Genomic DNA, 15949 nt, shown 5'->3' on the forward strand with positions numbered 1-15949 from the left:
CATATCTATTAAATTAATATGAAAACAGCAAATCAATAGTGATGTATATTACACAATATTTAATAAATTTACAATTTTGTACACTTGGACTAGTGATTCACAACTATATTGTAGTGGCATTTTTATCAGATTGTATTGTTTATACCTAATTTATCCTATCATTACTGATACTATTAATATTTCAAACACACATTGAGAACCATTAGAAAAAGAATAGTGTATAACTAATATCAACCAGTGTTACATGGGCTCTGTGATTACTCTCTCAACCCGCCAAAACCGTTACCAATTCAGTTTCCTTTAATAATTTCCTTGGGAAGAAACATCATTCCACGATGTGAACAAATAGAGAGTGACATCTACCCACACACCACCAACAGCACTAAAGATCATCCCAACAGTATATTATTAGGTTTCACAAAACCAGTATGGTTAAAAACCGAATGCATAACTTTACTTGATGAATGCGTTAAACGGTGATGATGACTTTCAATCAATTATTATAGTGACCTGAAAAGACGTTTATGCTATTTACGCCTAAAGTCTCCATCTGATATCTTCAAAAATATACTAACATGTTCTAAATCTGTTCAGTTACACGGATCATGGTTTATCACTAAAGAAAATTGAAGTTTTAATTACAACTTTATTGGAAAAAACCAATAATGAAAATCTATCATACACTATTATTATTATTATTATTATTAATATGGTATTTTATCGTGATGACAGACAACTCTAAACTCATTGTTGTCCCTACGACCTTTTATCCCTAATTTTGATTGGTTTTGTAAGATTTATTGTATGACTTGTACTCACATTACCTTAGCTGAATATTTAATGGTAAATGACGGTTTAATTCTTTAATGTTTAATCAATCAGTTATTCAATAACAAATACCCCTTATATGTAGATCAGTGGACTTAGTGGTTAGCGATGTTTGACTTTCAATCATTGTGTAACAAGTATGACTCCAGTTGCACATACGTCTGCCCAAGCAACCACATTGTATTCACTAGCCCTTGTACACACACACACACACAAAATATGGCTTAAAGTAAGGAACAGGAATATGTCTTTAGTGAATGGATTACTCCAGAATTGATTTTCTTATCTGATATAGGTTTGATTTTTAGCCACGGCATTAGATCCCATGAGCCCCATTAGAAGTTGAACTACACTAATCATTTGATCAATATTTTACCAAACTAATAGAATCACCAATGCAATTGTGAATGATAAATCTTTAAACAGTTAAAACAAATTCATTAGTTAATTTGGAACTTCGATTTTAAATCATCACTTACCTTTTAATTCAACATTGAGATCATTTCCTATAGAATCATATGTAATTGTTATAGGTTGAGTATTAGGCTGGAAAAATAAGAACAATTAAATGATAGATTCACTATTCCGAAAAATGAAAGTTAAACAAAAAGAATTGAATATTCAGCAGATATCTACTGAAACAACGAAATAGAGAAGAAGAAAAGACAACTTACTTTTGGTTCAACTTCTGTTGACATATTTAATGATGAAGAATTGTGAGAAGTTGGATTGACCAAGCGAATTTCTTTATTCACTATCATTGAATTATTCTCTGCTTCTAATAGGATTTTTTTATTACAAGAAGAGAATGGGACGAAATAATACAGAAACAATAAACCAGATAATTTACAAGTTAGTTGATAGACTAGGTTAACGAAAGTTGATGCTTCATATTAGGATTAAAATAAAAGTTTTGATGAATTATACAAACTGCAATGACCAATTAATATGTTCGATATGTGAATAGTAGTGGAATACAATACCCTTGTTTCGTCTTATTCGGGACTCGTCAAGTGAATGTATCTGCACACGACTCTTGGTATTCATACACTAAGACTCGAACCAAATACCATTCACTACAAATCCCCAACGCGTTAATCCCTGAGCTATTGAGTTCATACAGCCACTAACTTGTTCAACAGATACCAGGATATTAGTGATGGTGAATAGTTTCCTGTCGTTGATAATAAGAACTACAAGTGATCGGTCTCTGATGCTATATCTGCATACTGAAGTGACTACATCGATAAAGTGTTAGGTCACAAGTGATAACCAATTATTCATATTCTACCACAACCCACGTTGATGTTTTTGTACATTGACCCATAATAAATTAACGTGCTATTCTAAATCACGAATGTATATTGGTGAAGACCATTATTTGTTGTTCATAAGGAGAAAATTTCGATTTTATCTACAAACATAATGCAAGGTTTACAATCAATCTATCTAGCTCACAAAAGTTAATATCAGAACCATACAAAGCGGAAAGAAAATTATTACCGATGCTAGTCGATCAGTCAAAATCAAAATAGAGCCTTGTAAAAATATGAGATCGCTTAAACTGTTATATTACATTAGGATGATTATCTGAAGTTAACAAGAGGAATATGAAAGAGTAGAAATGATTGTTATAAATACTCAACGACAGAGAATGATGTTTAATAACTATGAATGGAAATTATGAAGTAACATTGCATATTAAGATTTGAAAGAAGATAAACTATGAATGCTTCTGTGCCATTGTGATCAATTTTAAAATTATTATAAAACATTTTAGATAATAGTAGATCAAATTTGTGGACCTTCTTCGATAACATCGGTAAGATGCTTAATAGAAATAGGTTGAAAAAAAATCCTTAGAATAATTAGAATCAATGAATGACATCTAATCTTGAAAGTTACTAATATATTGTTTTTTATAGGTTATAGATTACAATGTATTCTGTAGACTGAAATTAAAATGTCCTAACTCGGCAGGTATAAATCTTTTTTTTTAAAAAAAAGGAACTAGTCTTGAAATCAATCATAATAAGCCATATGTATTTACAAAATTCATCGTAAGACATACCGACATTATTATCTTCTGGATTCGGCTTTATGGTTTCCGATGAACCAACCAATATGATAGAACCGCACTTATACGTTTGCTGTATAATGGAAAATGTTATAATTATAGCTGTTGTGTAACCGCAGTGAAAACGTAAAATTTAAGTAAAAACTCATTAGGGATTTCACCTTGTTAGTGTTATACTAGACATTTGTATATTGTAGTTGGCATAACAAAACGACTTTACTTAGACAACCATTGAAGGTCTAGAAATGGTGGACAGCTGTAAGGTCTAAATATGGGACTTGTCAATAGTGGATGATTCGAAACCTTAAGACTATATTTTTGTAAGATTATTAGTTTAACATCTGATTAAAGTAATCAAGTAGAAAACAATTCTGAAGTTCCATGTTGGTTTTTATTCGTAAATCATAACATATAACTCATACACTTTGTAACATTTAGTAGATTCGTCGAACCACTCCATCAAATCAGCCACACAATTCCTTGATCAGATTAGGAACATTCAAATCAACGACGACGAACTAATGATATCCTTCGATGTAACAGCACTATTCACTTCAATTGAACCAAACTTAGTAAAAGAAACTCTGTCCTTGCTTCTAACCAACGACGAAAACCTCGCGAAATACACGAAACTTCAAAGTCAAAGCCTACTTGAACTCATAGATCTATGTCTAACAACATATTTCCAATTCAATAACAAAATCTACAAACAAACAAAAGGGACACCAATGGGATCACCAATATCAGGACTCATCGCAGAAGCAGTAATGCAATGACTAGAAACCACAATTCTACCAGTGATCAAACCAAAAATTTGGATTCGTTATGTAGACGACACATTCGTCATCGTCAAAAAGGAGGAACTAGAAAATACCTACAAGCAGATCAACAACATCTTCAACGACATCAAGTTCACAATGGAACAAGAGTCGGACAACAAGTTACCATTCTTAGATGTATTAATCACCAGAACTGACACAGGAAAACTAGAGACTCAAGTGCACAGGAAGCCGACCCACACCGATCAAATTCTCAACTACAATAGCAACAACCCAAGAACTCACAAAATCAACTGTGTACAAACCTTGTTCAAGAGGGCGAGAACACACTGCAATACAATCACAGCACGAAAAAATGAAGAAAAACACCTGAAAACCATTCTTCAAAAGAACGGCTATCCAATCAATTTCATCGAAAAATACCAGTCGCACACACCATCAGAAACGAAATCAAGTATAAAAATCAACAAAAGGATCACCCTACCATACATAAAGGGCATATCGGAAACGACAACAAGGCTGCTGAAAACCTTCGGAATAGGTGTAGCCCACAAACCAACAAAGTCCCTCCACTCAATCTTATGCAAACCAAAAGATGAAATGGCAAAAGAGGACAAAACAAACATCATTTACAAGATAAATTGTACCAACTGCAACAAACACTATATTGGACAAAGCGGACGCCCCCTGCATCTTCGCCTACATGAACACCAATTAGCAGTCAAACGCCACGACATTTCTTCACTCATATCAATACACGTGGACAACTACGGACATACATTCGACTGGGAAAATGTGCAGATTTTGGACAGAGGCAATTACAAAAATACCAGGGAATTTTTAGAAGCTTGGCACTCAGGTCAATCAGCAATAAACAAACATATTGAAAGCAATCCAATCTATCAACCAATCAAGAAAATTATGCAGGAACATAGGAACAAAAATCAAACCAATAGGAGATACAACCAAAACAAAGAAATAAACAAAGATAGATTTAAGGTCAATAAGAACCAATCAACATCGAGGTGCACAAGACAAGCTGTGAATCACATGTGGAGAAATTCAAACACTTCACTTCTACCCGAAGTTTGTGCTGATGATGTCGTTCAGAAGGACGATGAAAGCTCCACGACCAAACCATCCAGCTCAGAGAACAAACCAACATCAACTTTGTAACCTCTTTTTGGGTTGTCACTGGAGCCAAAAATTTTAACACGAAAGCTGTATGATGTATAATACTGAGACAGATATTGGTACATGAAACATTTACGGTCATGTAGATAGATATACCATTTCACTCAGGAAAGAAAATCATCACAAGATTGAGAAAGTAAGAAACTATCAACTCCATTGGATTGTACATATGAGCTGTGAATGATTTAGTAGGCTCTTTAGATAATAAAACATATCAAAAATACAATAATTACTCATCATTAAATACAGACGTCCACTAAAACAGAGTTGAGATGAGATAAATGAGAAAACGCCATCAAACAAGACTATAAACAACAATGTTTGTATACAGTTAGTGAGGTTCACAGATAAATATTAACTGATATGATTTTTAAAAATACGAGCACCAGTTTCCTGCATTAATTATGATGCAATTGATTCACTTACATTTGGATCAGTATCTCGTGAAATGGATATGGAACATTTTCCACGTTTGCTCAATGTAACTTCCTTATCAATCATCGTGGCGCTTTGTGCTAAACACAAAGAATAGGATAAGAAATAAGTGACAAGCCAAAATAAAAGAATAATGGGATACCAATGAAACAACAAATAGGTTCAAAGTATTTACTGGTAAATATTTTGATTCGGACGGTTTAGTAATGATACTATAGTAATTAGAAAATAATTTTAAATATAAAATGATGTTAGCTGAAATATTGTTAGGAACCAGGAAGTTAAAGAATGTTAATCTTTCAGATAAGCTATGCCACCATCATTATCTTGCTTGGTGATTCGAAGATATTGTCTTTACCAAGATATTCAGAGGCAGTAGGCTCATGTATTACGGTGGCACATTTATGAACAGTCATAAACTAGAACAAAACAAATGTTTAGTGAAATCTGGTTTTCCATAATTTTATTGATTAAATTAATTCTCCTAGCGTGATTTTTATTCAGTATCGCTGGTGTTTTTAATTCAAGTTTAGACTTAAATTACCTCACCACGTACTTGGTTACGAACCATACTCTAAGTATGAAGGCTAACGATACTATCAGGTTGACAAAGATGAAATAGAAGGTCAGAGCTCGAACCTGCAGCTTAAAAACTGAAAGTGGAACTCCTTAATTACTAAACCACTGCTTCACAAATCGAAAACCTGGAAGAGTTGGATAGGTGTGTTTTCCTAGTGTGACTCCTGAACAATGTGAACCCACGACCTTACTACTAAGTATCAAACTCAAGAGCTTTGGTCTCGCGTGTGAACCCTTAAGTCCTAGATCACTGAGTCGTTTTTAAATCAGTCTGATATTTTAATTTTGTTTCAATGTTACGTCAATTCAAGACAATATTCTTTCAATTAATTTAGTGTGAACTTCGTTCAGTGGGAAATGAATTATGGGTTTTTGCAGTAGGTTTATATATTCCTTCCACGTATGATGTTTTTTAACTAATCAAGTGTGAGTGAACTTAATATATTATAGTGGTTGTGTTTTTGATTCGTAAATTACAGATTTGGATTTGCAAATAAATTAGAAGTACACTGCTCCAGAGAGGTCATTAAACCAAAGTGACAAACTAATTTACATAAAAGGTAAAAAGAAAAGAAACTGTTTAAAAACTGGTCGACTTTGTGTGGAGTGGTAACATAGTGAATAAAGTTACATTTCCTTCTATCGGAGCAAGTGAATTGTATCAATTGTCAGTCACAAAATATTTAGCTCATTGTGATGTGCATAAATCTATATTTAGTAAATGAGGGCAGTGATACTGCCCAGGTGCCCAAACTGAAGCAGGACCACCAGGTAAGTAATGCAGTTGTTAGGAAACGGGTACTAGGTAAGGATGGCAAATCGATTGATGAAGTAGTGAAACTTCATCAGTTGAGATGGCTGGGACATGTGTTAAGTATGCCCAACCACCGACTGCTCCGAAGAAAGCTAGGGGCGGCAAGACCAAAACGTGGTACAAATCCATGAAGTCACTGACAAGTGGACTGAGCCATGTTGGTAGGTGTAGACTACATGGTTGGGATTCGCGAGATGATAGCAACCGATGGTTAGAGACTTTGAATGACATGGCTCAAAATCGTTTGCAATGGCGAAGGTGCATCCACTCTTTGTGTTCTACCAAATTCTAATCTTCTGAATTCTTCATGTCTCTATCTTTTTTTCTTTCCAAATGTATTTCACTGTATTATACTCCTTGAATAACATCTTCAAACCCTAATCTTTCACATTAATGTTTATACTCTTACTACTTCTACCACTATGGGATTTGAATCGACAACTACATCTCTGTGCTAATATGGTATGGCAACTCGAAGTGATGTACGTACGTACGAAGTTCTACGTTGTGGCTGACTGACTGAGTAAGTGAATCACATTGGAACTACTTAAAAATTAATAATCATCACTTAACGATGAGTCTGAATTAGGTCAGCAAGTTCATGAAGATTATTCAATGCGACAGTGAGTTGTGTTGTGAAGTAACATGTTAGTAGAGATAAGTCCTCATCGACTGAAAACTGCATAATGATTATATATATATATATATATACTGGATAATGCAATATCAGGAATTGACTGAAGTTGCAAATAACCATCATATGATTTCAAATTAGTAACCCAAGAAAATATTGTGCCTACTCTAAAACCCAGATATCTAAGATTCGACTTTGTATGACGTTATTCGTGCGCACTACTGAGCATTCTTAAACTAAAGGCGATTTGCAAGACACTGTGATTAACAGCCTTACATCAGCTCGCGATGGAAATCAACTTCCATATCTAGACTATCAACATGTTTCTTCTATTACTTCATTTATACATTTTCTAAAAATGTCCAATTTTTTTCTTTTTCTTTTTTGATATCCTAAACTGTTAGTATTTTATATTACTTCATAGACTGACCTTAGATAGACAACTTATGGAAACTAAGAACCGCTGGTATCGAACTACTCCGAAGTGCACATCCATGACCACATTAAAGACTAAACCCAGGACCTCCACGTATTAGTAGCAGTACTGGAGAAAAACAGATATATAGTGCTATCCGGTATTCAATACTTGTCAAACAGATGATAGTCAATTCAACAATTTTCATAAACCTCCTATACTAAACTGTTTTCTAGCCTGGACTCTTTGTCGACCCGTAACAAAAGAACAAGTTAAATGAATCAACCAACAAAAGTAAATACAATTATAAACACTGATTTATATGAATTAAATAAATCTTACAATTAACATGTTCTTTATTTGTTGGTTCCAACTCTTCGCTTTTCATCATCTAAAATAATGGAAACTATTTCTATGAATATAGTCATAGTGTTTATTCGAAATAATTCAGATGAATGGGATCACTATTCGACTTCAAGAAGTAACGCATATCAGATACATTATTTAAAGTACTAGTCTTGACAATTACAATTATAATAACATAATCAACTTCAATGTGATATAGTCGTTATCAATAGGATATATATAGTTATATGCGCTAGTCAGCTTATTGAATTTGAACTAAAAATATTTTGTCTAATACACTATTACAAGTTCGTGTGTTTGTTTGTTGTTGTTGTTTCCTCAGTAAAACAACAGTCTAGAAAGTCATAAACACCAATGTTAATAGTAATTTACTCAAATCTGTTTATGGCCATAACCACTAATGATTAAATGTAAATACCGACTTTTAACTATTTCCTTGACACCTAGTAACCAGATTTGTTGTCTCTATAAAATATAGTTAAATGTAAAATGTAATTTCAATTATTTGTGGGAAAACTATTTATCATTGAATAGCATGTGACCTGTATATGAATGGATATAGTCATGTATCGAAAATGTTGGTAATTTTTATCAAATGATTAAGCTTATAATTAAATAACAGAACTGCATATTCTGTCGCAGGGATCAAAACTATTTTTACATATGTAAGACCATAATCACCAGTTTACTAGTCTTTTAGATTTGAATAAATTTACGACAAGAGTACTGGAGATCGTCTGGGTATTCGATATAGACTAGTTTCATATAAAGTCATTTCTGTAACAGGTTTACTTCAAATAGGTATTCATTAAGGAATGGAGGACATTGAATGGTTGTTTCATCTTTTTAAATTACTCTTCAACATTACACAACTACAACCACACTAAGAATGGAACACAAGACATTCACTCTTGGTATATTTGGTATGTAGAAAGAGGTGGAATCTATGATATGTATTTTGTTCTATTTGAAAATCAGTAGTTGGATGCACCTACGACACAGGCGTTCATGTTTATACTGACATTTGAACATAATAACTTCTATTCAAGCGTCAAAGTGTTAGCTACTGAGTTTAGATACCTATTTAACATAACGCTATATCCAGGGAATCAGATCAGGTCGCATCTGTAACGATAAAAACTTATTAATTGTGGATTTGAAAGTATAATAAAGGAAAATTATAAAACCTTAATATGAAAGACCTTCAGGTTCAGCAACTAATGTACGGTCATTGGGCCATTTACTAAAAATCTAATGGTTCACACAGTCAACTCCTATGAATTCGAGATAGAGAGCAAACAAATGCTCACTTTAATATGTGATGACTGCTTTATTACCCCAAAATCTATGTCAATAAAAAACCCATAATCCAGAACTCGTTGGTGTATGAATATTTGTAGTTGACTGTCTACTTATACAGCTCTATCCAATAATGTCAATACAGGGATGGATAGTACATTTGATTCCTTTCAATTTTTACAAAATGAGCTACAAAAAAAAATAATAAATTTCTGCTTTCAACTTCTTATCACCTAATTATTGACAGATTAACTACTAAATTAATAGTAAGTAGATGATGTAATCGTATTATACGAAAAAATGCTATATTTTGGGAAGCCTCGAGTGAAAATTTTAAGATACCATACCTTATCGAATGCATGTTAATTGTTCATTTCTAACTGTCAATTATTAAGACAGGTAATCAACTCCACTTAATAAAGATATCTTAGCACAAAAATAGAAATGCTACTGATCAGCTTGATCAGCCTACTGAATTTAACTTATCCAACAGTAAATTTAAAATTGTTTAATCAAAGGACTCGGTGAATTTTACTTTTAACAGACCTATTTGTTCAAAATTCAACACCTCTTGAAATCACTTACAGTTGATTTCAAAGTTTCAGATTTTTCACAATGAATTGTAGAATCATTATCCACTTTTAATATGGGAACTGATCCAATTTCATATACGGTATTATTTTTATTCGATTCTACACTAGGGGAAGCTATAAATAATGAAGAGTTTCAAAGCATAAATAAAAATATTCTACAAATTCATTTTTGAGAAAAGACGAATAACGCCTAAAAAGCATATAGTTTTAAGTGGAAGTGACAAACCGGTTAGCAAAAGTGAAATCGCTACAACTTATTTGATAACTATATAACCAATTTTTACACTCATATGTTAAATGATACGAGAGTGAGTTGAAAAAAAATCTAAGTAGCCGTCAGATCAAAATTTATTAGGTCATTTATTGTTTAAATGGTTTATACTGGGAACTGTAATCTTCCTGATGAAAATTTCGTAGTTTAATTGTAACCTTCGGTTGAAGATCATATGTTACATGCGATCAAATAGTGCACAGTAGAGGTTAATGTCAATTCTATGTTTTGTTTATTCTTCACTATTAATTACTATTTATTATTACATGAATTGATTTGATTTCCATCAACTTTATGACTCAGTTTCCCGATGAAAATTGTTACATTTCATGTGGATTCTACGTTGTTCATAAATGAGTTAGTCAGTCATCATTAACGAAGAACTTAGTACAGATGTACAACAGCCCAAGTTGTTATATTATATAAACAATGACGAAACAAAATTAACAAAATGATTAGTAAAAATATCGAAAAAATGTGGTAACAACGATAATGAGAACTACTGGACATTGAGAATATGGTTTAAAGACAGATTCACTGTTTAGAGTAAGATAAAGAGTGAATATACCTGCACTACTGTGGTCTATTCTAACCCATATCATTCAAAGTCTTTATCCATTGATCATGGATATCAAGAAGAACCCAACCAGAAATTTCGCATCATCCAGTATGACTCAGATCAAAAGTTAATGACTTTATGGACTGATGTCGCTCATTGTATTTCCTAACCACCTAAAGTTAACGAAGACTTAACTTTATCAACTAAAATTCCTACCTTTACCTAGTACCATGGGTCGAACATTATCATTGGCTGATGTGACTCAAAATCGACCACACCGATACAAATACATTCACCCTTTATCTGACTCAAGACAGTGAATATCCGTATTGCTTCACATATATCTTCTTACTCTGCTTTTTTGAATCATATTGTCAGTGTTCAGTAGTTTCTTTTATCGTTGTTACTACATTATTTTGATACTTCGGTTAATCATCTAGTTAGTTTTGTCTCATCGCGTAAATATATTATTATGGTAACGTGAGAAAACGTAAGTTTCAGACACTACATTGATTGTAACATAAACATTTTTATTACCATCGGTTGATAATTATGCAGAACTGATAGTTCTATCGTTAAAACATCGGACTTTCGATAAGTGAACTCACAGATTCTAATTATGCTCTGCCTATTTCCTTGAGGATAGTGTTGATCAAGGTGAGATCGGACGCTAATACTGACAACAAATTTCTACCAATATAGTGCTTATCAATAGGGTGTATGTAAAACACACAAAACTTGGAGTGGAAAAACTATTTCCCACATTATTTAGTTCACTCTGAAAATTTTCATGAAATTTTGTTTTATGATGTAAAACACTTATTTGAAAAAAAGGTTAAGCATTAGAAGTTGTTTTCTAGATAACAGTAATTAAGAGTACACAATTTATGGCACTGTGCATTGAAACATATTCATTATATTAAGACTAAAGTACTACTCATTGAGACTTAAACAAGGTAGGGTTGAAGTTTGAACCTGCAGTCACCCAGTTTAGTGACAGATTCAAATATGAACATCATTTACGTACAGTTTGATACAGCTGAATATACAAAATTATATCTGGGGAAAAAAATCATCTACCAGAGTATATTATAATAAGATTATAAACGAAGTTATTGTTAATGTGTGAATATGAAATTCGTATTAAAACATTACAGAATATGCATCTTACCGTTAATTTGCTTTTCATTTATTTCAATGTTATATGCATGTTCCTTAGCATTGGTGTACTTTTGTACAATATGAGGATTGATTTTATCTTCTGTCTGTAAATTGAATTGTAATAAATATATATAACCAGTTAGAAAATGGATTAAACTTATAAGCGAAATTAAGACTTACTAGTGTAACCACTATTGCCCATATATTGAATATATCCAAAGAACATACTATAACGCTTACTGATTACTGTGTAATAACCGATGTTACGCTTGTCTAATCATTAGCGTTGACTGAATTCTATCTATATTGTTACGTTGTGATCATAAGTTTAAATGATTCCATAACATGATGGTTAAATGAAAATCAACAGGAGGTTCACAACTTAGCTTCCATAAGAGTTGCCATTCATTAGCTGTGTGAATCTATAATCTTGAAGAAAATGATGCTTATTGTGAGGTTTGAACCCGTAACACTTAACATTACAACCAAAAATATTATCACTGAGCTTTGTAGGCATTGAATGAAGACCTGTAGAACTGAAATAAGTATAATTTATCAAAGATTGATATCATGTTTGTCTAATTTTTTTAATGCTGATTGAATTGTATCAATCATGTTGTAATATCTCCATTAGCCAAATAACTTGACCACTATATATTATTATTCATCCACACTGATGACTATGAATAGAAAGTGACAACAATCATTACCGTCTGACTTCATATTAAGTTGTAAAATATAAAACTTAATTATATGGATCAAATAATTTAACAACAAAATCTCAACAGACAAAAATAATCGTTCATCCCATTCTTCGTAGTGGTAGCAATTAATTCATTATTTATTTATTTATTTTCATAGTTGAAATCATGAGTCAATTGAAGCTAGACTACCATGGAAAACCTGGAAGCACTGGACGACCGTTTCGTCTTATTACGGGACTCCTCAGCAGTGCGCATCCACGATCCCGTACTCGCGAGATTCGTGAGACTGGTAGGTCCTGGGTTCGAATCTCGCGAGTGCGGGATCGTGGATGCGCGCTGCTAAGGAGTCACATAATAGGGCGAAACGGCCGTCCAGTGCTTCCAGGTTTCCCATGATGGTCTAGCTTCAGATGACCTATTATTTCAACTATGGAAATACTGAAATATCTACAAAAATCCCTTCTGATATTTATTTATTATTTAATTTATCTTGATTGTATGATAGAAAAGTAAAATTACGAAATTCTCAACAACAAAAAAAGACTGTTTCGTTCTTTTTAATTTTTATTGTCACAGAGATAAAAAAAAAGAAATGAAGAGGTATTAATTAATTGCTTAGTTTTTCTCTAGATTTGAAAGAAGTTAGTTCTTAGAAAATACGAACAAGATAGTTCCTCTAACCTATCGATAACTACTGCAGACACAAATGACCTTAATGAATTGATATTATCATCAGTTAGATATTACCATAGAATATAGGGCGACAATAATGCGCCTAGATAATTAAATTTCACACGAAACGCTAGAGCCAAGTCTATTGGGTAATTCCTACATATATATAAGTACTGCTTCGAAATCCACAATGAATAGTTCCATATGATTTACTATAATACATCAATTTGTCAAAATATTTGACGAAAACTCTCACTAAACTAAAGCTTATATATATGTATATATAAATCATGAATAACACAACTTTAAAAAAAGCATGGCGATTTATTGATACACCATATGATACTTTAATGGATTGTGAAGCATATTATAATGGTCAACCAAATGCTAGTTTAGCTTTATGTGTAACTTCAAGTATGGTTGGTGCAATTTCTATTTATATTCTACCATTTATTTGTATATTCGGTATTATTACAAATATTTATATTGGTTATGTATTTTTATATGAATTTAAAAAATTAAGTAGACAATCAATTTATATGTCACTTATATGTTGGTCTGATGCAATTACAATATTATTTCTTGGTATTCTATGGATGATACCAGCAAAAGGTTTACCATTTGCTAGTGATGGACGTATATATTATTTTATTATTTATCAATCTGTTGAATTATGTCGATTTTATCGTGGTATTTATTCATTGACATCAACATTAGCAAGTAATTTATTATTATTAACTAGTATAGATCGTTGTTTATGTATATATTATCCATTGAAATATCGTACAATACCTGTATATTATGCATGGTATTTAATTGGTGGAGTTACTTTCATATCATTTGTATGTGTTTTACCTGTTATGATATTAGTTGATTTTCATGATATTGATACATTTACAACATGTTGGTTAGATGAAAGTCAAGTATTTTTACAAATATTTATTATATTATTTAATAATGCTGGTTTTATACAAACAATAGTTATACTTGTATTAAATATTATATTTATGTTAAAAATGCGTAGAACATTTACTAAAGAACGTTTAGCTGATCCACAATCAATTGAAAGTAAAGAATGGTCAGCTAGTGTAATTTTATTCATTTTAGCAACAACATTATTATTGTTTAATTTACCACAATGTGCTGCATATTTAGCTGCTTTCTTTTTTCCATCTATGATGGAGAAATCACATTCAGAACAAGCAGTACGTTTAGCTTATAATATTGCTGATATAGCATGGCAATGTATATTTATACAAAATGCTTCAGCAATATTTGTTTGTTGGCAAAGAATGCAAGAATTTCGACAAGTGTTTTATCGATTATTCTTGAAAGGACCATTGCAACCACTTAGAAAATATATAAATGAAGAACAATCCACTATACATTAATTAAATATTCGCTTAAATAAATTCATACATTGTATGTTTAGTTATACTTATGGTAAAATGTTAAACTTTAATTGAAGTACTGATTTGAAAGAAGAGATAATTAAAACTTTGACCTCTCAATCAGTTGGTAACAGGTTTGAGCACCGCTTCAATTAATTTGATTTACGAGATCGGGTAGTATCATTGGCCCACATAGAATAATAATGGTTTATGGTCGACTACACGAATGGATATTTAGTAAATGAGTTGAATAATTAAATATATAATAGTAATGGTATATTTTAGATACAAAACATGCTCAGTAACATTCACAATTTGTTTAATATATATTCAACAAACGAAATATAATCAAGCTCATTTTTTGAAGGGGTATACACATTTAATAAAACAACATATTATGATGGAACAAAAATAGTAATTTACTACAAAAACCAAACTAACAATTGTGTAACGGCAAACTGATAGTTTTATCAATAACCTTTGTCTGTAAACTCTTTGATCATTTAAACGTTATATATATATGCTAGAAGACTGTGAACCACTGATGACTGAAAATCTTACAACGTATATCCTAGATGAAAATATCATACATCTATTAAGTAAAGCAATAAATTTTATTTCATAGTTGTTTTGTTTTACTTCTTTGTGAACTTTCAATCATTTTTAATTCATCTTAGCTTGTTGTTTATATCATTACCTTTTCATTTTTCGTATACATTTTGAAATTACGCGGCAAAATGTGTTAACTTCAAATAAATACAGTTTTTTTATTCAATAGCTTTTTATATCTTTGCTTATGAACAAGGAAGCTAATAAGTTTATAAATCAAACATTTAAGTGTATAAGTATTCATATAATTTACTGGTTGATAGTCGTTATTAATTAATAGAGACTGGGGAACTATTGAGAATAAAGGAGCAATGAATAAATATGCCATTTTACGCTTACAACTGATCAAATCATAAAATACTACATGTGATCGAAACGACAAGATTTAGGCATTACTGTGACCGGTATAAATGGAAGCATAAGTTTCGGGGATTATTTATTTTTATGTGAAACGTTTATAGATTTATTTGCTTATTTTTGACTCATATTTTTCATGTGATGGCTTGTAATACAATCTGTCTGTTTAAACAAAATTATTTCGCGGTGGAAGTGAGATTCAAACATTCAAT

At 31.8% G+C, this 15949-nt stretch overlaps 1 protein-coding gene across 1 annotated transcript; it reads left to right on the top strand.

Moving 5' to 3' along the window:
• Positions 1 to 13670: 13670 nt before the first annotated feature.
• Positions 13671 to 14771, top strand: Smp_091950 (putative rhodopsin-like orphan GPCR; the record flags this gene model as incomplete). The annotated part of the gene is made up of 1 exon (XM_018799644.1): positions 13671 to 14771. One exon carries the CDS (start codon positions 13671 to 13673, stop codon positions 14769 to 14771), a length of 1101 nt encoding a protein of 366 aa, XP_018651412.1.
• Between the last annotated feature and the right edge of the window lie 1178 nt (positions 14772 to 15949).

Source organism: Schistosoma mansoni, chromosome 3 (genome assembly GCF_000237925.1).
Source record: "Schistosoma mansoni strain Puerto Rico chromosome 3, complete genome".
NCBI classification, from domain to species: Eukaryota; Metazoa; Platyhelminthes; class Trematoda; order Strigeidida; family Schistosomatidae; genus Schistosoma; species Schistosoma mansoni.